The sequence below is a fragment of the Lissotriton vulgaris genome, chromosome 3_1 (genome assembly GCF_964263255.1).
Source record: "Lissotriton vulgaris chromosome 3_1, aLisVul1.2, whole genome shotgun sequence".
NCBI lineage: Eukaryota > Metazoa > Chordata > Amphibia > Caudata > Salamandridae > Lissotriton > Lissotriton vulgaris.
Genome location: NC_141689.1, coordinates 341,630,090 through 341,656,293, shown reverse-complemented (window position 1 = coordinate 341,656,293; position 26,204 = coordinate 341,630,090). Strand labels below are relative to the sequence as shown.

Genomic DNA, 26,204 nt, shown 5'->3' with positions numbered 1-26,204 from the left:
ATTTTCAGTAAAGCCTCTACAGCATCAGGTGGTAACTTGTATTGTCGGATTCGCGGTAGCATAACTCCTTGTTTGAGAGTGACACGATAAGGTGTAATGTGCATACAACCTACATCAGTTGGGCCTTGTGCCCATAAATGCTGTGGAACATTCTGAAGTCTAGGATCAAAATCTCTCAACACATAATGACCTTTAAAATCACGTAAAAACAATCTCACTCCTTCCGGAGAACAACAAATCACTGCTCCTAGTGCCTTTAATGTTTTAATACCAAGCAAGTTTTCAGGACATGATTTCGTAAGCAACAAGTCTGTAGTTCGAGATAATGTACCAACTTCTAGGGGAACTGGTTTTGACACTTCATTAACAATAGGCTTTCCTGAAAATCCCAGGGAAACATTCTGTGAGCCTGAGAGGGGTGCCCCTGGAACCTCGTCATGACTGATGGTAGTTCTGCTCGCCCCTGTGTCAATCAAAAATTTTCGGTCTTTCCCTAATACCTGACTATGTACATAGGGACCCTCTTGATCTACAGGAACCTCAATAAGGGGCAAGCCAACCTCCCTCTCTAGGCTGTTTCATGAGTACTGCTGATAGTCGGGGTAGTCTGACTGTGCATACTGGTACATTTGTTGCGTGACATGTTGTGTGGCAGCTATGGGCTGGGGTACTGCTACTGTCTGTTGTGGATTCTGTGGAGGTTGCGTGTTCTGCGGAATATTTTGTGGAACATGTTCTTGTCTAGGTGGACGCGGTCTTTCTTTCGTTTTGCCTGTAGCTATATTATGTCTCAGAACGGCACATTCATTTATATAGTGACCTGGCTGTTTACAGTAGTTGCAGTTCCCTTTAACAGGAGCTGCAGGATGACTGGACGATGCCATACCCCTCTTCTGACCATCAGCTGGGACAGACTGAGCAACTAGTACTTTCATTTTCGTGTCTTTTATACGTCTCTGTTCATGTTCGTGTTCTTCTCGAATTCGGTTTTGATGGTACTGTAACATTTGTAACATTTGGGAAGGGGTATTAGCTTGCCAGGTACTCTCTACCTTTAGTACTCTATTTTTAACTTGTGGTAAGGAATTCTCTACTAATTTGGTCACAAAAAGATGTGGGTACGATTCACTACTTGTCTTCAGGCCGCTATTAATAATGAAACATTTCTCGAATCTGGAATAAAAATCACTAGTGTCTTCATCTTGTTTCTGTTTGCAGGCTGAGATTGCATCCCAGTCTTCCTTTTTAGTTGTCAATAACCTCGGCAAGACCTGTACTAATAATCCTGGTAATGCTTTAGCTTTGTCCCCAAGACCAGTACCAGGGACTCGCGTATTTTCTTCGTCTTCTAATTCTGCCCAAACAATCTTTTTCTCTCCCACCTCCCATTCTTTTTCTTTAAGTTTTTCGTAAATGCCAGCAGGCAACAGAACTTTCAACATTTTAATGATATCGGGATACGTTTACTCCCCCATGTGGAGCATGTCTTTTAATTCACGGTGAAAGCCTGCTGGATCTTTATCGTGACAGGGTACTAATTTTTTCATTTCCAATAATTCCATTTTCGTTAAAGGTGTGTATACGAATACTCGTTCAAGCGTATCATCTGCCCTCCGGACTGGATGAACTTCTCGTAAGGGGTTTTGTCTGTCTACGTAAAATGTTTTCCTTACTGGGGGTGGAACGGGAACAAAATGTGGAGTCAGGAAAGTTCTGTACTTGTGTCGCTGTTCTAGAATGACATTAATTAAATCGGTACCTAGGCCTCTCCATCTACCTAGGAGTAACTCGTCCAATATATTATATAGCGGACCTGGATCAGAATGCGGACTTTCATACAGTGTAATGAGATGTTGGATCATGTACATACCAGCTAATCGCTGTTCGTCTGGGGAAAGATTCAAAAATGTTTGCGCTACTGCGTCATCTTTATATACGCTAGTATTGCCAGCCCATTGTACTGCTGACCGGGCTAGTTCCTGTTCATGCATGGAGCTAAGTTCACTATAACCTATTCGTTGTTTTAGTACCTTATCAGTGGCTTGGAATAGATGCTCAAGAGAACATTGTTCTGGTATGGGAGAAAGAAAACGTTTCTTGCATTCTAGGCGTATGGGTTTGTCAAAAGGTCTCGCCCTTCCTACGTACGCTATTTTATCTGGGTTCTCAATTGGTATATCATCGTCTTCTGAAACTACATCATCATCCTCTTTATCGGCCTCTCTCTCTGCTCTTTCCCTTTCGTGTATGTCTATAATTACCTTACGAATCTTTCTGTAAATGGCTTCTATACAAGCCTGTCTACTATGTTTGCCATCGGCTATGTTGTCACTCCATTTTGTCAGAACCTTCATCTCTTCTTTATTGTAACCGGGTTGGTCTAGTTCCCTTATCAAACAATTTATCAGAAACTGTAAGATCATATTTTGAGTCTCCACCTTCCTGTGTGCCATGGCCTCTTGAATACTGTCTGGTCTCTCCCCCGTTCTAATAAAGTGATATATGTTGTCTAAATGTTCCCGCATCTCTGGTATAGTTGCCAAATAGTTTGTAACACGTCGTAGACGTATCGAATATAGAATCATATGGTCTTCGCCTGGTACTAGATCATATCTGCAATCAGTGAGGTACTGTTTAAGGGCTGCGTATGTAGCTACTTTTGGTGTGCGTTGTAATGCTGCTTCTCTTAGTGTTGTTCGTTTTACTTGAGGCGGGGTGATAGCGGTACCTCCTACTGCTCCTCCTGAAGTGTGATCGTAAACTATTACTGGTTGTGCTGTCGCTGGTGGTAGTGTAGCTGGTAAAGTAGGTGTAGTAGAAGTAGGTGTAGGCAATGTAGGTTGGCCCTGGGTTGCTGGCGTAAAGGGATTGCCAGGACCAGTGGCAGGAGGGACAGTGGGGGGTGTCGTGTCATGAACAGGGTTGGGAGGATTAATATTTCGAGGAGGATTCGTATTTGCATATTCTGGGACAGTGTCATCTAAGTAGGAAGAAAGGAAAATTTCTGCTGCGGTCTGTTTATGACGGAGTTTAGTTGGAACCAGTGGTGGCGGTAAATTACTGGGTACTTCCGAGGTGGCCTTAGGTAGGCCCTCGGCGAGAAGGGGGTACATGCCTTTCATAAGGGCATTTCTTTGCCGGTCTAATTGTTCTGCTCTAACTCGTTCACCTTCTTCTAGTAGTTCTTTTTCTTGGGCTTTTTCTGAATCTTCTCTATGTTTCTCCGTTTTTCTAAGTTCTTTCTCTGTTCTTCTATGCGATTCTTTACGCCATAATTCTATGGCATCTTTCTGGGATTGTCTGGCTTTCTTTTTCCAAAGTGCTTCTTCTACTCTCATGATGCACTCAGCATCCCATGTCCCTGAGACAGGCCATCTATATTTCTCTTCCAGATCCTTGGTGTAGTCAACCCATAAGTCTAAGTACAGTATGGCGTCTAAGCCATGCTTATGGTACATAAAATGTCCGGGAGTGTCCCTAGGCGGGACGGGAACTGCTTCTTCGAGTATCCCTTTCCTGGTTCCTATCTGACGTAATTTCGAAAACAGCGGCATAATTGGACTTGCTTGAGCGCGAACACAATAAACACTGTAATGAATAGCAAACAATCATTCATACCACGACATTAAACACATTAAAACATTTCTGACTGATACTACCTGGTACATAGAAAAACATAAATTCTGAAAATCTCGAAAAAAACAATACTAGAATACTGGATTACTAGATGCACTGCTAAAACAGTACAGACATACCGGTCCCATAAAGAGACACGTCATACCGTATTCACCTAAGTGAACACGTCTTGACCGGATCCGTGTACCCAGACCCGTCTTGACCGGGCACAAATTAATGAACCCGTCTAGATGCGGCCCAGCAACGGTACTCACCGGGAAACAGAACTGAAGGCCTCGGAAACTCGACACTGGACTGGACTGGACTGGACTGCTACGGCGTCTGGCTGCTACTACGCATGCGCTTCGGAACAGGTGGGCTTCCAGATACCTCGGACCTTGCTCTCTCGGCTTGGGCTCTGGTCGGGACTCTCCGCATTCCTCACCGCCTCGTCTGGATGCCGGACCGCAGTCTCCGTCTCCTCCGTGGGCCTGAGGGAGATAGCAGGAAAACCCGCAGGTGTGCACAGGGGTCCGTCACGCTGTAGAAGGGGTCAGGGGCCTGCGTTACATCGCCGGCGCGTGGGGAAGGGGAGGGGTCCCTGTTCGGGCGCCAGATTATGTGGCAAATAAATTTACCAGACTATTTTTCTATACATTAAATGACAATAAGGATAGCTCAAAAATGAGAGGCAGAGTCCGTGGTATCTGAGTCATACGGGCTTTAATTAAGTATCTCGAGACACTGGACATCGGGTTCCATCACCACTAAGGTTCAGGAAGGGATATTCAACATTTTATTAACATCACACATTATATATAGTAAAACTGTATAATTGAAATGAATACAGTAGGCGTAACAAGTGAAAAGAGAAGAGATAAGAACACATGGGCGTAAAAGAAGGCGTGTACAAGGGCGTACACGGAGGTGTGTGCTGGAAGCGTCACAGAAGTGTCATAGGTGGGTGGATGCATAGAAAAAATCTGCAGGGTCAGCAGGAACATTTGTCCTGGATGCGTGCGCAACTGAGCATGACGTGTAACTGGGGAGAGCTGGGGGGCTTGACTTTAGCACTAGTAGAGGAGCCTGGTGTCTGGGATGTCGGAACGACCTGCACCTATAGCATATCTGATATCTCATGTTTGGAGGATGTATTGTCTGAAGTAAAAGGTCTCTCGGGCAGAGGCCGTTCAATACTGAATGCTAGTGCGTGCATATGGTTCTTCATGCAATGCGCGGGGGCCATGGGTCTACCATGGTAACGGGTGCAGTAAATTACGTGCAAGGAGACAGGAAAGCTGGGCCCTTTGCTCTGCAGGCTGGAATATGTTTACCTATTTCACTGAACTGGAATGTGTTTTTGCGGAGGCTGAGCAGATAACTTGTAGGCAAAATACCGTCTTGGCAGGCAGGCCAGGCCGAGCCGGGCACCGCTCGTCTGAGCAGGAAGTAAGGTAGAGGTCAGGAATGCATACCTAAACTGCAGCTTTCAGAGACAAAAGAGACTCGGAGCCTCAATTAAGGGCCTGGCTCGACTGAGCCAGAAAAACGTGTGCTTTGCGTTATTTAATATGCACCATGTAAATGCATTGGAAACGTAGGCCTAAAAGCCAAATTAACGTTGCTATCATGGAGGACTGAATAACTGATATGTTAACATTAGACGGAAATGCAAATGCGTCTTCATGACAGGCACGAAAAGGGAATTACATGACACACATGGGGCACGGGTGCATGGTTAGGGTGCGAGTGGGGGTCACACTGACTACCTAAAAATTTCTATTTCCTCACCTCCAACATCCTTATTTGGCCCTCCTCCTTATAGATTTTGAAAAAGCTTTCGATTTGTTGGATTGGGCATATCTCCAAGACTGAGATGGGATTCAGGCCCCAGTTCCGGGCATTGGTCTGAGTACTTTATGCGCAGCCGCGTGCACGGGTGTTGGTGAACGGCGTCCTGTCCGAGGCCTTTCCCATTGTTAGGGGCATGCAGCAGGGTTGTCCCCTTTTGCCCCTGTTTCCCCTGGCAATGGAACCTCTGGGGGCCCTGGTGCGGGCTGATGTCTGTGTTAAGGGATGCGACTGGCCAAACACCGAAACGGACAAGATCGTACTCTACGGGGACGACGTCCTGCTCTTTCTGGCCGAGCCCGTTTCCTCGGGCCGCACTGTCTCCGGTTGTTGCAGGCGTTTGGGCGAGTGTCAGGTCTTCGGCTGAACCCCGGGAAATCAGTACAGGTCCCACATCACCTATCAAGGGACTGTTAGGATTGGCAGTCTAATATTCTGATCTGGCACAACTCCTTTCAATACCTGGGAATATGGATTACCCTGCTCCCGGAACTGGGCTGGTCCCTCAACGTAACCCCACTGGTTAAAAAGGCCAAAGAAGACCTTCAGAAATGGAAGACACTGCCCCTGAACCCTCTAGGCTGGTTTGCCTTGATTAAAATGTTGATCCTCCCCAGGTTCCTCTATGTCCTCCAGAACATCCCGTTCTGCTTCCCCAGAACCTGGTTTAAGGAGTTGGAGGGCTTATTTACCAAATTTTTTATGGGGCGGCAGGAGGTCGTGTCCGGCTCTCCACATGCCGGATCCCTTCTTGTGACGGGGCATGGGTATGATGCATCTGTACCTCTACTTTATAGCCACACGTTTGCTGGTGGTCCATGATTGGTTCAACGGGGGATGGTCTGACCTGGCCTACCGGCTGGAGTTGTGCGAGCTGGGATTTTCTAAAGTACAGGCGATGTTGTATGGGGGACCCGTCCCGATCCAGCTGTCAGATGTGACACGTTCGCTATTCCTGGCTTGGTGGGCAAATTGACACAATGCACCCCCCTTGGCAAGGGGCTTGGCTCCAGGAAGTGAGTGGCATAACACAGCTTGGGGATGTCTGTGTTAGGGGCCACATGTTTTCCTTCCAGGAGATGCGCACCTGTTACTCCATGCACCCCTTCCAATGTTATAAATACTTACAGTTAAGACGCCCCCTTCGCATACACATCATAGACGACACTCGCCTCCCCGAATACAGCCCCACGGAAGCCCAGACGTTATTGGGGGACTTGGGCAGGGGCGGCATCTCCGGTATATACCGCACCTTAATCCACAACACTCCCACCTCGTTGGACAAACTGAAGGACCAATGGACAGATTGGGTGGGGCGACTGGATGAGGTGGACTGGCGCGATGCGCTCATGGTGCCCAAAACAATTACCGCCTCCGCCAAACTTAGACTAATCCAATTATATTACTTGCACACTGCTTACCTCACTCTGGTATGTCTTCACCGAGCTGGCCTGCGCTCTGATGCGCCCTGCGCTAGGTGCGGCCAGGCCCCAGCAGATTTTTATCACGTGGTCTAGACCTGTCCCTGGCTGGCAAATTTTTGGGGAGCCATTGTAGAGGAACTTACAGAGGTCTTGGGGTGGACAGTTCCTCACGATCTACGACATTTATTATTGGGGATAACAGATGGGCTAGATGGGTCCCGGAACGATAAGACCTTCTTTAACACAGCTATGATAGTTGCCAAGCGTGACATAGCGTCAGCATGGACTTGTCCCGACCTACCAGCTCTGGGAAAGTGGCGGAAAGGAGTGGACTGGTGCGTGACACAAGAGAAAGCTCTATACCCGGCACGTGGATGTCTCAAGAAATATCGGAGGGTGTGGGGAAAATGGCTGGGCGCTGTCGAAGAAAGCAAATGATACGCTAATTCTTTCTGTGGTTGTACACCCTGTGGGGTGCAGAATTGGGGGTTACATGGATTTTGATGACGTAAACGAATATCTACTATCTGTGATTTTACTGATTTGTTTGTGTGTGTTTAAAATCAATAAAACTTGAATATCAAAAAAGGACCAAATTAAGGTCCCACTGTGGCATAACAAAAGGGGAAGAGGGAAACAAATCAGATAACGCCTTCAAAAATCTCTGCACAAGAGGGGATTTAAAAAGTGAAGGCTGATCTGCAGCCCAAGAAAAGCAGATAGGTCTGAAAGGTAGCCCCTTCAGAGTGCTCAGTGCAGATCCCTGCTGGGCCAAGGAAAGAATAAACAAGAGAACATCTGCCAGAGGCAGATAAGGTGTCAATAGACCTTTCTGTGCAATATTTACAGAATGTATTTCATCAGCAGGCGTATACCGACTTTGTGGAGGGACGCCTGGCTGCAAGGATAACTTCACAGACTTCGGCAGGAAGGTCAAAAGCGGTTAACTGTCGCCACTCAATCTCCAAGCAAGGAGGCGGAGAGTGGACAGGTTTGGGTAGAGAACGATCCCCTGCTGCTGAGACAGAAGATCCTCCCGAAGGGGCAGCATGATCGGGGGATCGATGCTCATTGCCAGAAGTTTGGTATACCCCTCTCCTTGACCAGTCCAAAGCCACAAGAACTACTTGTGCTTGTTTGCTTCTGATCTTCTTTAGTACTTTGGGCAGGAGTGGTATGGGCGGAAAGGCCTACAGGAGGCCTGAGCTCCACTGGTGATGAAAAGTGCCGCTGAGCGAGAGACTTCTGGAAACGCCAACGCGCAAAACTGCTGACATTACGCGTTCTCTTCGGAGGTGACCAGATCTAACCAAGGCGCTCCCCACCGCTAAAAGAGTCCTTGCACCACCTTCGGGTGAAGACAGCACTCGTGATCTGCAAGGCACGTGCAGCTGAGTTTGCCCACTCTGGCATTCAGAGAACTGGCCAGATGTTTAACCACCAGGGAAACGCCCTGTTGTTCCAGCTAAGGCCAGAAATGCAGGGCCTCATGACTGAGGGTCAATGACCCCACCCTGCCCTGCTTGTTGCAGTACCACATGGCTGCAGCATTGTCCTTGAACAGCTGAACAAGTCTTCCCTTTATGGATGGAAACAAAAAGGTTTTCAGTGCCATTCGGATCGCCCGGAGCTCCAACATGTTGATATGGAGCCAGGCTTTCGCTGGAGACCAGAGTCCTTTGATCACCCCCCGAACCTCCCACAAGGCCGCCCCCTTCCCAGAAGAGACACATTAGTCACTACTATGAGATCTGGGTGGGGAAAGGAGAGGGGTCTGCCTCTGACCCAATTGCAGTTTACTAGCCACCAATGCAGGTCTTTCACAGTGCCCTACAATATCTGAACCAAGTCGGTGAGATTTCCCCGATGCTGTGCCCATTGAAACGTCTAGTCCCACTGCAGAGCCCGAACGTGTCCTCTGGCATGATCCACAAGCAGGAAGCAGGAGACCATGAGGCTCAATAGCCTCCGAGTCATTCTCACGAAGTCCAGGAGAGAGCCTGAAACATCGGTATCATAGCCTGAATATCCAGAACTCACCTCTCAGGTGGATAAGCCTGAAACTACATTGTGTCCAGAATTGCTCCGATGAAAGCGTCTGAGAGAGAGTCAGGTGTGGCTTTGGCATTTTGATAGGAAACCCCATCGAGTGCAGGAGGTTCTCCATAGTCAGGAGGTGGGAGACGACTGCTTAGGATGAGCCCGCCATCAGTAACCAGTCGTTGTGATAGGAGAAGACTGGAACCCCTGATCTTCGCAGATGGGCTGCGACCACCACCACCACCTTTGTGAACACCCGAGGGGCACTGGTGAGGCCAACGGGGAGCACGGCAAACTGTAAGTGCTCGTGGCCCACAGTAAATCCGCAGACAGCAACGATGGCCAGGCAGAACGGGAATATGGAAATAGGCATCCTGCAAGTTCAACACTACCATCCAGTCTCCCGGGTCCAGGGCATACAGGACTTGAGCAAGGGTGAGTATCTTGAACGTCTCGTTCTCGAGAAAGTAGTAGAGGGCTATGAGGTCGAGGATAAGACGAAGGTCTCCGTAGTTCATTGGAACCTGAAAATAGCAGAAAAAAACAACCACAGCCTATTTCTGGCCGGGGAACCCTCTCTATAGCTCCCTTAGCCAAGAGAGTATTAACTTCCTCGCAGAGTATGGTATGATGATCCTCTGACAGCCGAATGTACTCTGGAGGCATAGATGGAGGGATAGTCTTGAAGGGGAGAGAGTAGCTTTGTCGGACTATTTGCAACACCCACCTGTCCGAGGTGATGTCCCGCCGGTGGTGGAGGTGATGGTGTATCTTGCCACCAATGGACATGTATGATTCGGGGGGGAGGGGGAAGTAGGGGGGGGACCAGGAACGTTTTGCAGTGGAGGAGGGGATTATGGTTTATCTCCACTTCTGGACGCCCGAACCTCTTGGTCGGGGTGAACCGCATCCACGGCACCACAGAGATTGTTGAACTTGTGGGGATTTCTAGTTGGCGCGGTTGGAAGTTCCTTCTGTAGCCACGAAATGAGCGAAAAGCAGACACAGGCCGGAACATTGTGGTGAGGCCCACGGACTTGGCTGTAGCCCGTGAGTCCTTAAAACATTCAAGCGCAGCATCTGCTTTGTCTCCGAAGAGACAGGAGCCATCAAAGGGCATGTCCGTGAGATTAGCCTGGACATTCCCTGAAAATCCAGACAGCCTCAGTCAGACGTTGAGTGTATGGCCACTGTGGAGGAAATCGCTCTGAATAGCGAGTCTTTCGCGTCCAACCCACAGCGGGTGGCGAACTTCGCTGCATCTCTCCTCTCTTAAATTGCTTGGGAGAGCAGAACCCAGTCCTCCTCTGAGACTCTGGGCAGCACCTGCGCAACCGTATACCATATCGAATGGGAATGACATCCCAAAAGGCGTCTTTTGGATTCTTTGTCTGGGTGTGCGGAAGGTAATGCGCCAAGGGAAGGGGAAGCTTGGACCACCAAGTTTTGTGGTGTGATGTGGGCAGTGAGGAAAGTTGGGTCACCCGGTGCTGGGTGATAACAGAGGGAAATCGCTCTGTTCACAGAAGACCCTGTGCTGGGCTTGGAGCAGGTGCCCAGAATACCGATCGTAAAGGTCTCATTGAAAGGGTGCAAGGGTTCATAGCTGGTCCGGACACAGGAACGGGTCCAGTAGGAGGCTGTGGGGCTGGAGCCGGAGGTGCGGAACCCACCGGGACTCCTTCATTTGAGCCCGCAGGGCGCACAGGTCAGGCCGCCCAAATATGGCGCAGATGGTATCATAAAATTCCTTCTGTTGGGCGGGGGTCCCACCCAGCCCTGGAAAGGGAGGGAAACGCAGAGTTGACTGAGGCACCGGCTCAGGAGACTGGGTCCTTAAACGCTGAGGTTCCTCTGTCTCTTCGCATGACGGACGGGGCCAAGTCGAAGCATGCTTTGACTTCTTGTGCTTTTTGTAGTGCCGCTTACCTGACTGTGACAACTTCGATCCTCCGGAGCGGTGCTCGGACCCTTCTCTCAACCGAGACTGGGAACGGCATCAACGAGGCGACCTGCGTGGCGCTGGGCCACGATCAGCTTTAGGTTCTACTGCCATCAAAAATCTTCCGGATCCAGCCTGACGTCTGGAAGTTCAGAGGTAAAGAATCTGCGGCTAAATGGCTCTATCAGATATGCGACACATAACAGGAGTTGGTTGCTAATCCTAAAATGAGAACTTCAGCTGAGCACTGTTCAGTTTCCAGTCCACAGATAAATTAATGTAATTTAATTAGTTGGTGACCTGTAAGTGGTAAGAGAGACCTGCGTACTACAGTTGAGTTAACTATGGCTATGATTTCATTTGACTCACTGTCTGTGACCGTATGATGATGGGGGAAGTTGGGAATGGGAACAAAGATGTTCATAAGTGAGCTTCAAATCTGTTCGGGGTTCAACAAAGGTTAATGTGCGAGCTGAATTAGGAATGATGGAATCTCTTTCTCTTTCTCTTACTAAGAGTGCTTCTTACCATACAGTTTGATATGATATATATTTATATTTTTTTTAATATTCCTTAATCGGATCAATATGACTGGATATTTGATGAGGCAGTACAGATCAGTAAGAGCAAAGCATCCTGGCTGGAGGTGTCCCCAGCTGCATGGTTAACAGCAAATCTGCCTTTCTTTACCCCGGGGAGCCTTGCTGATTTTAATGCAATATGTTGGAGGAGGCCAAGGCTGGTGGCATTGCCTATGCATACACCAAAAAGTACTTGTTAACACACTATGAGTAAATGTTTTTCCATGACACGTACAGGAAAAGAAAAATACATAGGCAGCAAAACATGCTTTTCTTTTGGCCCTGTTATGATGCACCCACACACAGTACCATGCTCTGTCACCTGTATACATACTTGTTGCCTGTAGTTGAATTTGATACTGTCCGTTATTGTTCATTTTTTTCCTGCACATTAGAGTTTAAACGGCGTACAAGTGACCTACTGCCCCCAGTTTTCTTGCTTGATGTTCAGAGCACCATACAGAGAAACGTGTGCTTGTACCGTTGGGCAGCAGCCTGAGGTGGACATGGGGCTGGCAAGCGGCGAGTCATTGTTTGTTTCCTGGTGGTGGGACAACATGTCTACTTGAAGTCTCTCTTATTGGATAGGCTATCAATGGGCTCAGCACTTACAGTGCTGGTTTTCTTGTGGAGGGCGCTCCCGGTGTACCTGTGGTGTTTTAGACTTTTGTCCCCATCCTTGTCACCACTGTGGCGCACCAGGTCAGCAGTGGAATTAATGGGTAGCCACACCAAGCAACTGCACCTGATTGGCATGCCCAACTCACATTTATTACCGCAGTGACTTCACAGCCATCACTGTGTGTACTGTGTGTTGAATGGCGCTCTACAGGCTGCTCTTTGTGGCCACATTGCAAAATAGTATAGCCTTCTAAAACCGCCAAAGCTGGGCAGGAGCCTTTTAAACCAGGTTTCTGTAAGTTAAGTGAGGTCACCAACCTACTTCATTATCATATGAAATCTCTTTATTGATGTAATAGCTAAACTTTCACAACTGCATTATTAACCTTCTTGCTTTCTCAAATTTACTTGAAAATGCACAATTTGACCACTTTTTTTTTTATTTCCCAGGGGGAGAACCTCCACGAACCCCACTTATGACAGTCGACACACTTGCTAAGCTCACATGCCACAGGTAACTCAGCAGGAACATTTATGCCTCACCCCTTTCAAATGTCACCAGCTGCCACTGCCATTACCAGGTAAAGGGACAGTACAAATTTGAAATGTAGCTTTTGTATTTTAATTGTGATGTTGTTGGCTGGCAAGTCTACCAAGAAAGTTGTCTGGTGTTTCTCAGGCTTGGGTAAAACAGCACCATGTAATGCTAGTTGCAACTGAGGAGGCTATTCGACTGAAAGACTGCCTCACAAGGGCTCATTTATAGTTAGGGTGACCAGATGTCCCAGTTTTCCCTGGACGGTCCTGGTTTTTGGAGAAGTGTCACAACACTTTTCTCCAAATTGCATAAATGTCCACGTTTTCGGGTACTGTCCAGGTTGAGCATGTGCAATAGTGTTAAAAAGATGTGTGCATGCTCACTTCTGGCGAAGTAACGGCGTGACGTCCCTCCAAGCAGGTGAGCGACAAAACATCCTAAAGCCTCTTGGGATGACTGCCTTTTGCATGACTTTAGTATCTTGGCATTCAGTCATTCAATACAACCATGTTATGTGCTACAGAATGAGTGCAGTGTTGAAGCTGTTCTTCCACAAACACTTGAAACACCCGTAGGTTGCTACATTTATCCGGTGTTTAGGAACAAAGGCTCAATCTTGTTCTAAAGGAACGATATTTCGTTTCTTAACTCAGTTGCCACAGCACCCAAGTTAGGATAGAAGAAATGCTCCATTCCCTTATGGCCAAAAATCTGTGTAAAGATGAATGGTTTTCTGTCAAGAAACACTAACTAGTAGTGGGAAGGCAACTCCTTTAAAGAGAGATTTTTTCTCTCTGGATTTCCCTTCTCTTCCTACAACGCAGCACCAATATCGTTGTGCCAGCCATCGGGACAAGAGGCCTTGGAACCACCAGCGCACCCTATTGTGCTCACTGGGGTCAGAGGTCGCCGCCTGCAGCATGTTCCAGCCAACCATCCAGCCACCAGTGTGTCCCTGCTCTGCTCTAAAGCGAGCGTGCAGACTGCAACAGACTCAAGCAGCAGTCAAAAACAAAGGGGGCTTGGAGTGGAACCAACCCCATGACCCTTCCCTCAACTTGACAGCACCTGCAAGGTGGGACCCGCCGGATCCATCAGCAGCCACATGAGAATTTGTCCTCCCAGCCTGCAATCCAGCACAGGACACGCAACTTGAGTATGTAAATGGTTGTGGGACATTTCCCCTTTGTTGTTTGGCCTGTGTTAGTTGTGTTTCCACTCCGCCCCAAAAAATACCGGTCATTTGATTAAACCTTTACCCTACGGCTGCCATCTTTCCCAGAGACAAATATCGGTGATTTCTTCACATTTTATTTTCATTTACTTCAAAAAACACCATCTGGGGGGGCGTGGCTGGCGGCCGAGCATGGCGGCAGCATAGAGGACTAGCTCCGGCGAGGAAGCGACCTCTCCATCTATCCGCACGACAATCCGTGACTATTTGTTACCTCCACCGGCAGCACCGAATGCCCGGGACCGGGCGGGACTGGCGGCAGGCTCCCAGACAAAAATCGCACATTGGATGACGGAGTTATCGTCGAATGTTGAATCAACCGGAGCACAGGCCCACCTCCGGGCCCTCAAGTGATCGCTGAGACCGACCGGAAGTGCAGCCTGCTCGGTTGCTACAGACAGGAAGTGGTCGGCGCAAGAGGCCCACACCCAGTGGCGGCCCTGCTCCGCGTCACTCGGCTCGCTATATCCAGCGAAGACTCATTGGAAGGGTGGCCGTACTTTCTCAAGACTTTCAACCGAACTTTGCCCGACAGTCTGCCCTGCGGGGACCATCAAGGCGTCTCGCTTTTGGCAACGGAAGCCCCCTCCATCTTGAACCGAGATCAGCGTAGTGATTGCGCATTCACTTGGTACCCCACCGGACCGACGAACTGTATTCCCTCCGCGACCGAACGATGGCCGGGAAAGGTGTGAAAGGCGGCACAACCCAGACTCGTATCGACCGCTTCACAAACGATAGGACCGCTTCCCCTCCGGCGGAGGGAAGAACTCCCCCCGTAAAACCGGGCGAGTCTGGGGGAACGAAGAAGGCGACGCTGGACGATGTCATGAAGGCTCTCTCACAGGTCCAAACAACGGTGGGCTCTATCTCGACCGAGATCACCCTTATCCGCGCTGACTTTCACAAGATGGCCGAAAAGGTAGGCTCTCTAGAGCTTGTCACAAAATCGCTGGTGGAGGATGTCTCGGAACTGCAGACGGCCATGGAGGCGGTCATGGCGGAAAACAAGCTCCTTAAGGACAAGCTCGACGACCAGGAGGGCCGCTCCAGGCGGAACAATGTACGCATTCTTGGCGTTCCAGAGTCTGAAGGTGTGAGGGCTACGGATCTATACGTGGAGGAACTCATCAAGGCTCATCTTCAACCCAAAGGCCTATCGACCTTCTTTTCTGTGGAGCGAGCCCACAGGGTCCCGGGAGGTCAACCAAAACCAGGGGCCGCGCCGCGGCCAATCCTAGCGAGACTGTTTAACTACCGCGACCGGGACGCCATCCTACAGGCGGCACGTGTCTCGCCACCGGTGAAAATCCTCAACTCAACAGTGGCGTTTTTCCCGGACTACACGGCGGAGGTGGCCAGGCGGCGAAGAACATTCTTGGATGTTAAAAAGGAACTTAGGAAACGTGAACTCCCTTATTCTATGATCTTCCCAGCCAGGCTTCGGGTGGTGGCGGAGAACAGGACATGGTTTTTTGACGACCCAAGCACTGCGCGAGACTGGCTGGACGGCTGGCGTCCTGCTTCTCACTCTCGCCGTCCTGGACGGACTAAGAACGGCTCGCCTCACTCTGATCGCAACGCTGCAGGAGCCGAGGGTACGAACAGTGGCAGAAGCTCTCCGGTACGAGATGAGGCTACTCTGAGTCTGGAGGTGGACCCTTGAACACATGTACGTGCTATTGAAGTTTGGAACTGCGGCTGGAACCGCCAAGGACACTGGGCCGAGGGCCTCCGTGGAGGGTATGAGGGGTCGCTAATTCCGGAGTGCTCCTCACCCCCAACGAGCAAGTAACTGTGTGTTTTCTTTGGGGTGGGTTTAAGCACTCTGCTAAATTGGGGTGGCGGGCAGTTTGGAGTCCGTGTAGCAGGGAAGCAGGGAGGGTGGGGATGTTGGGTGTGGGGGGGTTATGTTGGTTGATTGGTTTGAACTGTTTGGCTCTACTTCTCATTTTGAAAATGCTAGTGGTCACATATGACCGTATTCCTGACACCGGGTATATTGCCTCTGATCCTCGAACACTGAATCGTTGCACAGGGATGGGGAATTCCCTACTTGATATGGCTCCGTCCCACCCTCTAGGTCACCCAATTGCACGCTTGATCACAATATGGCGGATCCCCCACGACCTGCTGTAGTAACGCATGACACTGGGGTGGGGGCGGTACCACCGCTGCGGGTAGTGTCCTGGAATGTTCGGGGATTAGGAGATAAAGTGAAGAGAGGGCTGGTCTTGCAATGTATTAAAAGACTGAGCTGTGATATCGCCCTCCTCCAGGAGACACACTTAGTGGGGGTGGCCACCAAAGCTCTGGATAGGAGAGGATACCGCATGTTAATACACTCGGACTTTACTTCGGGGTCCCGGGGGACGGGTGTCTGGGTGAAGAGGGCGTCACGATTCATACATCACTCCACGAAAGCGGACAAACATGGCCGCTTTGCGGCGGTGTGTGGGCAATGGGAGGGCGTGCTCATTAACGTGGTGTCTGTGTACATCCCACCAGCGCTACATTCATCGGCACTTCCGGACCTAGGCAAATTTCTTTTGGAACTCCCGGAAGGGGATCTGTTAGTGGGCGGAGACTTCAATGCATTGGCTGATACTGATATGGACAGGTTCCCGGCTCGCTCCCTCCCTACTGGCCCGACGAAATTTAAGGACTTCTTGGAGGCACAGGGTCTGGTAGACATTTGGAGACAACTTCACCCTACTGATCGCCATTATTCGTACTATTCCTCCACCCATGCTTGCCTGTCACGCATAGACTATTTTCTCACACTGGGGGGCGGCAAACTCACTTTTGACAAAGTACAGATTGCGCCACGGGGTATTTCAGACCATTCTCCCTTGATCGCTGCACTGTCCTGTTCGGCCACGGCTCGCACACGTCTCTATCCCATTTACCCATGTTATCTAAAAATTCCCCCGATCCGAAAATCCCTCAAAACTGCCACTAAACATTATTTCCAGGAGAACTCCGGGTCGGTGTCCTCACCGACGATTCTCTGGGAAGCATACAAGACGGTACTAAGGGGCCAGGCCATTGCGACCATAACCGATCATAAACGCAAACAAAAACTAGAACTGGTAGAACTGGAACTGCAGCTGGAACAGGCTAATGTGACTCATATGACCACACCGTCAGAGACCACCCGACACGCGCTGACTCTCTGCCAGCAAAAACACGACGACCTTCTCCGCCGAAGGGTGTTAGAGCGTATGGAATCGACAGCATGCAGAGTATATGATGTGGGCGACAAAGCCAACAAATTGCTGGCTTGGCTGGACAAAAAGCGGGACGGAGGCAGGCATATTCTGCAGTTACGGGACCTCATGGGGATGTATCACACGCACCCTCCTAAGATCGTTGACCTCCTGGCAGACCACTTCCAAGGGGTGTACACCCCAGAGGTGGTGGTCACGGCAGAAAAGGCGGAACTGGCACTTCAAGAAGTAGAAGTGGAGGTATTAACGCCGGAGGCGCAAACTGAGTTAGAAGCGGATCTCACGGTAGAGGAACTCCATACGGCGATAGGCGCACTGCACACGGGCAGAGCGCTGGGCCCCAATGGGATACCAATCGAATGGTTCCAAACGATGTCAGACACACTAAGCCCACCATTGTTGGCCATGTTCGAGAACTGCCGTGAGACCGGAACGCTACCCTTGGACCAGCGCTTGGCAACGATAGTAGCTATCCCAAAACCTGATAAGCCTCCAGAATGTTGTACATCCTATCGCCCGATCTCGCTCATCAATGCAGAGGCGAAGATCCTGGCGAAGGTGATTGCTAATAGATTGACCCCACACCTATCCCAGCTGATCCACCCAGACCAGTCCGGCTTTATGCCGCACAGGAGTACGGCATTGAATCTCCGTAGAGTGCACGGCGCATTGGCACGAGCACACTCCCTGACAGAACCGGCGGCCATCTTGTCACTAGACGCCAGGATGGCCTTCGATATGGTAGAGTGGCAGTACCTGTTCGCAGTTCTGCATCGGATGGGCTTCGGACCGAAGTTTCTATCATGGATTCGACTACTCTACACAGGCCCAATAGCCCACGTGGCCGCCAATGGCCATATCTCCCGAGCGATCTCTTTAGCGCGTGGGACTCGCCAGGGCTGCCCTTTATCCCCGTTGCTGTTCGCATTGGTCCTTGAACCCCTTGCGATCGTTCTCAGAACAACACCACTGTTGAAGGGCATCAGATGGACGGAGACCTGGGAGGATAGAATATCATTGTATGCGGATGATATGTTGGTGTACGTGTCAGCCCCCGAACTGAGTGTTCCGATTTTATTGGCACTCTGCGACAAACACGGTGCGGCCTCTGGCTACACAATCAACTGGACGAAATCGGTCCTTTATGTTTTGATGGGCCCTCGGCCAGTCCTCCCTGAACACTGTCCGTTGGTGGTGACCGATGTCTCCTTCAAATATTTGGGCATCCATGTCACTAGCGATACGGCCGTCTTTACCGACCGGAACCTGACACCCCCCCTCCTCCGTCTGAAGGCAGACGTGAGACACTGGTCGTCCCTGCCACTCACACTCTTAGGCCGCGCTGCTCTGTTTAAAATGATGGCGCTCCCGCGCCTCCTATACATCTTTGAAAATACGCCAGCTGTGATCCCGCCCTCCTACTTGCAGAAAATCACCGCAGTTGTCACCACTCTGCTTTGGGGTGAGCGTCCCCCGAGAATAGCTCACCTCAAACTTAACCGCGGCTGGTACGATGGTGGAATTGCGCTACCGAATGTGCAGCTTTATTACTGGGCATCCCAGCTCAAGGTACTCAACCAGTGGATCCATGCATCACACACTGACCCGGCTTACATGGCGGACAGGGCCCAACTGGGAACACAAACTCTCCTGGCCCCCCTCTATAACCCAAGTCTCCTTAAGGACCTGATTGGCCCCACTAGACACACAGTTACCTTATGGTACAGGGACCTCACCAAGCTACAGTGGAAGGGAATCATCACGAAGCTTACCCCGCTTTGGGATACCAAAAAACTGGGCTGCCTACGGACCAGTAAAGGGTTCACCCAGTGGGACAATATAGGCATCTCTACGGTGGGAGATCTCTGGACGTCCACAGGGGTGGTTCCATTCGAGCAACTACAACAACAATATGCCCTGGGCCCCACAGAAACATACAGATATATCCAAATCAGACACGCTCTCCTGGCGGTGTTGGAACCGGGAACTACAGTCCCGGAATCCTCCCCCCTAGAAGACCGGCTCCTCACGGACTACATGCAAACAAGGGCCACCTCGCTCACATATCGTAAATTGCTAAATAATCTCCCAGACCCCCTACAGAAACTGCGAGAAAAATGGGAGGATGAGTTGGGTGCTATGGATGAGACAGATTGGAATGCTGCGATGGCGTCCCCGAGAGAGGCTGGGGTTTCGGCCAGGTTCAGGCTCATACAGTTAAAAATACTACACAGAACGTACTATACGAGGACCACCCTACACAAAATGCACAGGGCTGACTCCCCTCGTTGTCTTAGGGAATGTGGGGAGGATGGCACATTATTGCACACACTATGGGGCTGCCCTCTCATTGCCAGATACTGGCAGCAGGTCATGCGCACGATCTCACAGGCCCTTGATACCTCCCTCACACCCGAGCCGCGCCTTTGTCTCCTGAATATATGGGAGGGCACTGATCTTAACCTCAGACAACAGCAATGGGTTACAATTGGAACAATGGTGGCGAAGCGTGATGTGGCGCAGAGATGGGGGGTGGCGGAGCTACCTACTTTGGCGCTATGGTGTAAAAACATGGACAAATTGATGATAACTGAAAGAACTGTCTACAAACTCAGAGCGAACCCAAAGAAGTGGAACAAGGTGTGGGAGGCTTGGAATAGGTACAGAGGGGACCTGTGTGACCCGCTGCAGGAGGATGAAGACGAGGATTCAGAAGATGAGGAGGGAATGATTGCTTAACCTGTGGGTCACTGCGGGGTAGGACTAGAAATGTACTCTTATAGTTGGAAACTCAGCTCACGCTATGCGGGGGGGTGAAGGGGGTAGGCCTGGGGTTGGGGGTCGGCGTGTTCTACTAGCATCTTATGTTCTATATTGCTTCATGTCTATACACTACTATTGAGCCACTATGTTTGGTTTGGTTTTGATTTTTCATAAATGGAACAAAAACAAAAATGAACCTTAAAAGTAAAACTTCATGACTCCGATCTTTACATCCTGATGGTCTGCCATATCATCCTCATCCTGTGCTGCCGGACCGGAGGGTTGTCGGCTGAATAGCTGTGTAAAAGTACGTGACATTCTGTTCTTATCTCCTGTCATGATTACTGTGTAATTATACTGTTGTAACGTGGATGATGAATATCAATAAAAGTTTTACACCAAAAAAAACAAAAAAAAAAAAAAAAAAACACCATCTGCTGTCCTTTTTAACGTTGCCTTGCTGTGTTGATTTACTTTACTTAGATGTCATAAATCAAAAAAATAATGGGGATACTAAGAATGTTTTTTTTAATGCAATCATAATTAGGAACTTGAGCACACCAGGAGGAGTTGATCGGTCTTGGGCTATATGAATAGGTTAAATCAACTTGACTTTTTGTAGAGTATCTTTGTGTTTTTAACACAGAGTCTGCAGAGGGGGCTAATCTGAAGGTTGGAGGGGTCCCTGATGCTTCTTCCGCGGCCAGATTGTACCGAGGACTTCAAAGAGGATGGAGGATCAGAAAAGAAGAAATTATACTCCAACTGTTAGATTCTTAGTTTTGGCCTCACCTAGGTTACGGATTCAAAAGGAGAGAGAAGGAGAATGTAAGCGGTCCAGGGGAGAGCTACCAAGATAATGCAAGGCCTGGATCAGAAAACTTATTTGATTCTTAATTTTCGGCAACCCTGGTGGGATCCAAGCCACCATTTTTTTATTTAAATCTTACAAAGCCTTCTGATGAGAGATGCAATGACTGAAAATGTGTACAGAATTAGAAAAAGCAAACATTTGCAAAGGTGCATGGAGGGCTAAAACAAATATTCATCAAATCCTTGCTGCAGCAGTTATGGAAGTGGAAAGAAATTCATGATGCCAGTGGTTCCTATCTATGTTTCTGTAAAATGAAAACCACAAAAAGATTGCTCAGGGTATGAAGGTCTCTTGGCTTATATCTGGTGACACACCAGAGAAGAATTCATCCTCGCATGGCAAAAACCGACTTCAGTATTTATCATTAAAGTACAAAGGAGATAGATTTTCTGATTGTAGTTCAGGCTATAGTGAGAGATTATGGTTAATTTTTAAGATGTCATTCATGTAAAACAAATCATATTGCCAAATACTCCGCGTGGTCGTGCACACTATCCATTTATTTTAATAGTGCAATAGTTAAACAAAAATGACAATGACAACCTGACACACAAATTGAAATAAACAGTAAACATAGGTGTATTGCACATAATGCGTACACAATTAAACGTAACAATCTATTTAAACTAAGCGTATCTAAATGTAATTAAATTCTACAGACACTTAGCATGAGGAGGGTGAGAATGAGCTGGATTTCAAGGAGTGAAAACGTTTTCTAGGCAAGCATGCATGTTTAAAACGTCATGATGTGATGCACATAGCTACTACATCAAAATGGAGGCAGTAGAATTAAAGAAGTATTTATAAAATATTAAATGTTACTCACCCATCATTTGAACATGTCAAAAACTCTTCCTTTATTTTTGGGTGCCAGCATCCTCCATGCAACATTGAGGTGTGGCCCTATTTAAATAAATGTGTGTTTAAATATCAAAAATATATTTTATTATCTTCCTTACTTCTCATTTAATAAATGAAGCAGTACCCACTGCAGTAACTAATGGTATGAAAAAGAATCCATGCACAATCTTATTTTCAGAAAATAGAAGACAGCCACATTACATTTTTTTTCAATAATCATTATTTAATGCTTATTCTTATTTTTTTATAATTATTTTTATTTCCATATTTAGTAAAACAAAGGCTGAGAAACAGTTGAGCGAAACAGAAGCATCATCATCATACTTCTTGCACAGACACACAGAGACCTTAATATACAATGTGAGTTCCGCAACCAGGCACCTAAACGCAATAAAAACAAACAAAGAGGATACCCCAGACATTATAGGGACCACAATGAAGTAGATATACTATCCGCCACAGTCCTCTCCAGACACATCAAAATACCTGACATGGCTCCCATCAGGTCCAACCCATAGAACGCCCTCCATCAGCCCTAGATCTTATAAAATATACTAGGGCAACCCCTACTCTGGTATGTCACCTTCAGCCGTCATGTAAATGTCCATCCCATTTCTTCATTCAGTGAGATAGGGAGTCTCTGGTATGCCCCAGTGTCTCGCTATATCTCTTTGGCCACTACAAGTCATAAGGAACACAACAGGAGCTTCAATCGGGAAAGGTCAATTTCATTTGGAATGCTCATTAGGATCAATTTCAGGTCAAGCGGGATCGAGGTATCTAGTATATTGGAAAGTTTCTGAATAATCCCGGTATCCCGGTCCAATACATCTGTATGTGGGATAAGTCCCAAATTGTGTTTAGAAAGGAACCTATTGTCGTCGTGCAGCGAAGACAAGACGGAGACAACCATTTGCCCATTTTGAATGGTCAGTAGACCCTGTGGCAAATTTTGAATTGAATGAGGCGAAGGCATGCCTTAATAGCCACCTCCCACAGGTGCATCAGAGCAGCCTTCCAGTCAATATACTCAAACTCACCAAGGCCCACTCCCACCTCTCCCTTAGTTTAGACCGTTTATTTGGCTTGCTGTTGTTGATAGTGCAGTATGTCTTAGAAACTAACCCTTTACCTAGTTTTTCCATTGAAAGCCGGCCCTTAAGTGGGGAGTATTCCAAGAGATCCATGTCAGCAAAGCCCTCAATTCGCCAAGCATGACGGGGCTGGGTATATTTAAGGAATTAGGAAGGGTGTAGATCATGGGTACTCGCAAACATTTGCCCTGGGGCGTCAATGTACGGCCTGTAGTGCGACACGCGGGCCGCATTGATGCCAGCAGAGTGGCGGTGGGAGGTCTGGGTGGGTCAAGGATTGTATAAGGAGGTCTACAAAAATGTTAAATAAATGGCCAAGCCTTTTTTTGCAGGTTAATAAATGCTTGCCTGTGTATTTAACATTTATTTCTGAATATTAGTGTTTATTCAATCAATCTATTTGTAGAGAGCGCTATTTACCCGTGAGGTTCTCAAGGCGCTACTGTTCGAAGAGCCAGGTCTTGAGGAGTCTTCTGAAGGCGAGTAGGTCTTCGGCCTGCCGTAGGTGGGTAGGAAGGGTGTTCGAGGCCTTGGCAGCGAGGAAGGAGAAGGATCTGCCACCTGAGGTTGTTCGATGGATGAGGGGGACGGCGGCGAGGGCGAGGCTGGCGGCGAGGGGTGTGGAAGCTGAGTCTGCTGTTCAGGTAGGCTGGTCCGGCGTTGAGGAGTGCTTTGTGTGCGTGGGTGAGGAGTTTGAAGGTGATCCTCTTGTCGACGGGGAGCCAGTGTAGGTTTCTCAGGTGGGGGGTGATGTGGCTGCGGCAGGGGACGTTGATGATCAGTCGGACGGAGGCATTTTGGATGCGCTGTAGTCGTTGTAGGTGTTTGGCTGGGATTCCGGCGTAGAGTGCGTTGCCATAGTCCAGCCTGCTGCTGACGAGGGCCTGTGTCACAGTTCTTCTTGTTTCGGTCGGGATCCACTTGTAGATCCTGCGGAGCATGTGGTAGCAGGAGGAGGAGACAGTGTTGACCTGTTTGGACATGGAGAGGGAGGAGTCAAGGATGAATCCAACATTGCGTGCGTGGTCGGTGGGTGTCGGTGCTGTCCCCAGAGTGGTTGGCCAGCAGGAATTGTCCCAGGCTGAGGGGTTGGGTCCAAGGATGAGGACCTCAGTCTTGTCAGAGTTCAGTTTCAAACGGCTGCTCCTCATCCAGTCGGCGATGACTTTCATTCCGTCGTGGATGCTTGTTTTGGCGGTGCGTGGGTCCTTGGTGAGGGAGAGGATGAGCTGAGTGTCGTCAGCATAGGAGATGATGTTGAGGTTGTGGTGGCAGGCCACTTGTGCGAGGGGGGCCATTTAGATGTTAAACAGCGTCGGGCTGAGGGAGGAGCCCTGGGGGACGCCGCAGATGATGTCGGTGGCTTCATATCGGAAAGGTGGGAGGCGGACGCTTTGGGATCTGTTGGAGAGGAAGGATGTGGTCCAGTCGAGGGCCTTCTCTTGGATACCGGCTTCTTGGAGGCGTTGTTTTTAGAGTGCGATGGCAGACCGTGTCGCAGGCGGATGAGAGGTCCAGGAGGATGAGGGCAGATGTTTCGCCGTTGTCCAATTGGTGCCTGATGTCGTCTGTGGCGGCGATGTGGGCTGTCTCGGTGCTGTGGTTTCGTCTGAAACCGGATTGGGACGGGTCCAGGATGTTGTTGTCTTCGAGGTGGCGGGTCAGTTGCATGTTGACGATTTTCTCAATGACCTTCGCCGGGAACGGAAGCAGGGAGATGTGCCAGAAGTTCTTGAGGTCCTTTGGGTCCGCCTTGGGCTTTTTGAGGAGGGTGTTGATTTCGGTGTGCTTCCAGCTTTCCGGGAATGTCGCTGTTTCGAAGGAGATGTCGATGATCTAAACTGCAGTTGGTGCTGCTGTTCACCAAAGGGGGCGCAAGTGGCTCCCGGGCTGTACTTCGAGTATCACTGGTGTAGATGATAAGTCGTCTGTGATGGAGGAGAAGTACTGCACTCCTCCACCTGGACGCAGGTGTTTTTGGGGGAATACAGGGCCTTTCAAGAAAAATAGACACTAATAATGGGTTGAAGCAAGGGTGTCTTCTGGCCACTCTTCTTTATTCTATTTATGATAATGATTTGCCAAGAAGAGTGGGGTTCAGCAAAGGGGATTCCCCTAAATTAGGAAACTTAAAGTTAAGCTGCCTGCAATATGCAGATGATTCTATATTAATGGATTTAACTCCAATTGGACTTCAAAGACGACTTCTCGTGAAAGAGATACTATATTGTACACAGAGAATAGTAATAATGATTGTATTGCGAGGAGTAGTATCTACAAAAACCCCCAACCATATGTTTTATGGATCCTTAAACATGGAGTACGTAGATTTATTCTGTTGCTTAGGCTGAACCTACTCCCTTTAAGAATTGTACCCGGAGTTTGGGAGGGCATTGCCAGACAGGAAATACTTTGTCACTTATGTAACTCCTGTATACAAGACTTAAATCATGTCCTATTCGTTTGACCCACATTACAACCTTTAAGGTCGATGATACCCAAGGAATTGTTTTCTAAAGTACAATGTCATCGCAGCAGAAAAGGTCCGTAACTGTCTGCTGGCACCTCCATCTGAACTAGTTTGTTTTAAGATTTTTAGCCTTTTAAACAATTTTAAAATTGGCCAAGCCTTTTTTTGCAGGTTAATAAATGCTTGCCTGTGTATTACATTTTTTTTCTGAATATTACTGTTCAGAAACGTAACTGCAGTTTGTGCTGCTGTTCACCTGGGGGCCGTATGCAAAGATCAAGAGAGCCGCAAGTGGACTCCGGGCCGTACTTAGAGTATCAGTGGTGTAGATGATAAGTCGTCTGGAAGGAGGTGAAGGACATAAGATATCCCGCTTCAAGGAGCTCTCCAATTTCGGAAATGCCTATAATGTTCCATTCCTTAAAGCCCCACACTTTTTCAACGTCCCTTTCCATAGGGGTGTCTCCTTTGTGATCTTGTGTACCCATCCTAGTGTCTTTGTTGCTCTGACCACTGTGTTTCCGGTGCCAGGGTGTGGGAGCCTTTCCCTTCATATAGATACCGCTAAGATAAAGAGGGGCCTGGTGCTACAATATTTAAAGCGCTGTGCGCCGGCAGTGGCACTGCTACAGGAGACGCATTTGGTGGGCTCAGCGTGTAAGGGAATGGATCGTTGGGGATTTCAAATGGTGGTAAACTCCGGTTCTCATCTGGTTCGAGAGGTGTGGGTATTTTAGTGCGGAAACAATTCTCATTGATCATACACAGACACGAATAGATGACCAGGGTCGGTTTGCAGCCATTACATGTCGGTGGGAAGGGAGACATTTTAACATAATATCATTGTACATTCACCCAGCCCTCCAGGCGGTTGCCCTCCCGGCGCTTAGCACATTCATACTGGGTCTCCTGGAGGGGGAACTGTTAATTGGAGGTGATTTTAATGCTGTGGTGGACGGAACCATGGATAGATACCCCCCCAGAGTGGACATGGCGAACACTACCCACATGGGGGCATTCATGGACGACATGGACTCAGACGCATGGAGGTATCGGCACCCCACTT

General features: G+C 48.8%; 1 protein-coding gene across 1 annotated transcript in view; it reads right to left on the bottom strand.

Annotated features, from left to right (window-relative positions):
- WDR70 (WD repeat domain 70) overlaps positions 1-26,204 on the bottom strand; it is a 1,742,574-nt gene that overhangs the window by 1,200,516 nt on the left and 515,854 nt on the right. The window contains exon 8 of the mRNA XM_086960548.1: positions 21,540-21,616. Coding sequence (XP_086816674.1) covers positions 21,540-21,616 — 77 coding nt within the window. The remainder of the gene's footprint in view (positions 1-21,539; positions 21,617-26,204) is intronic.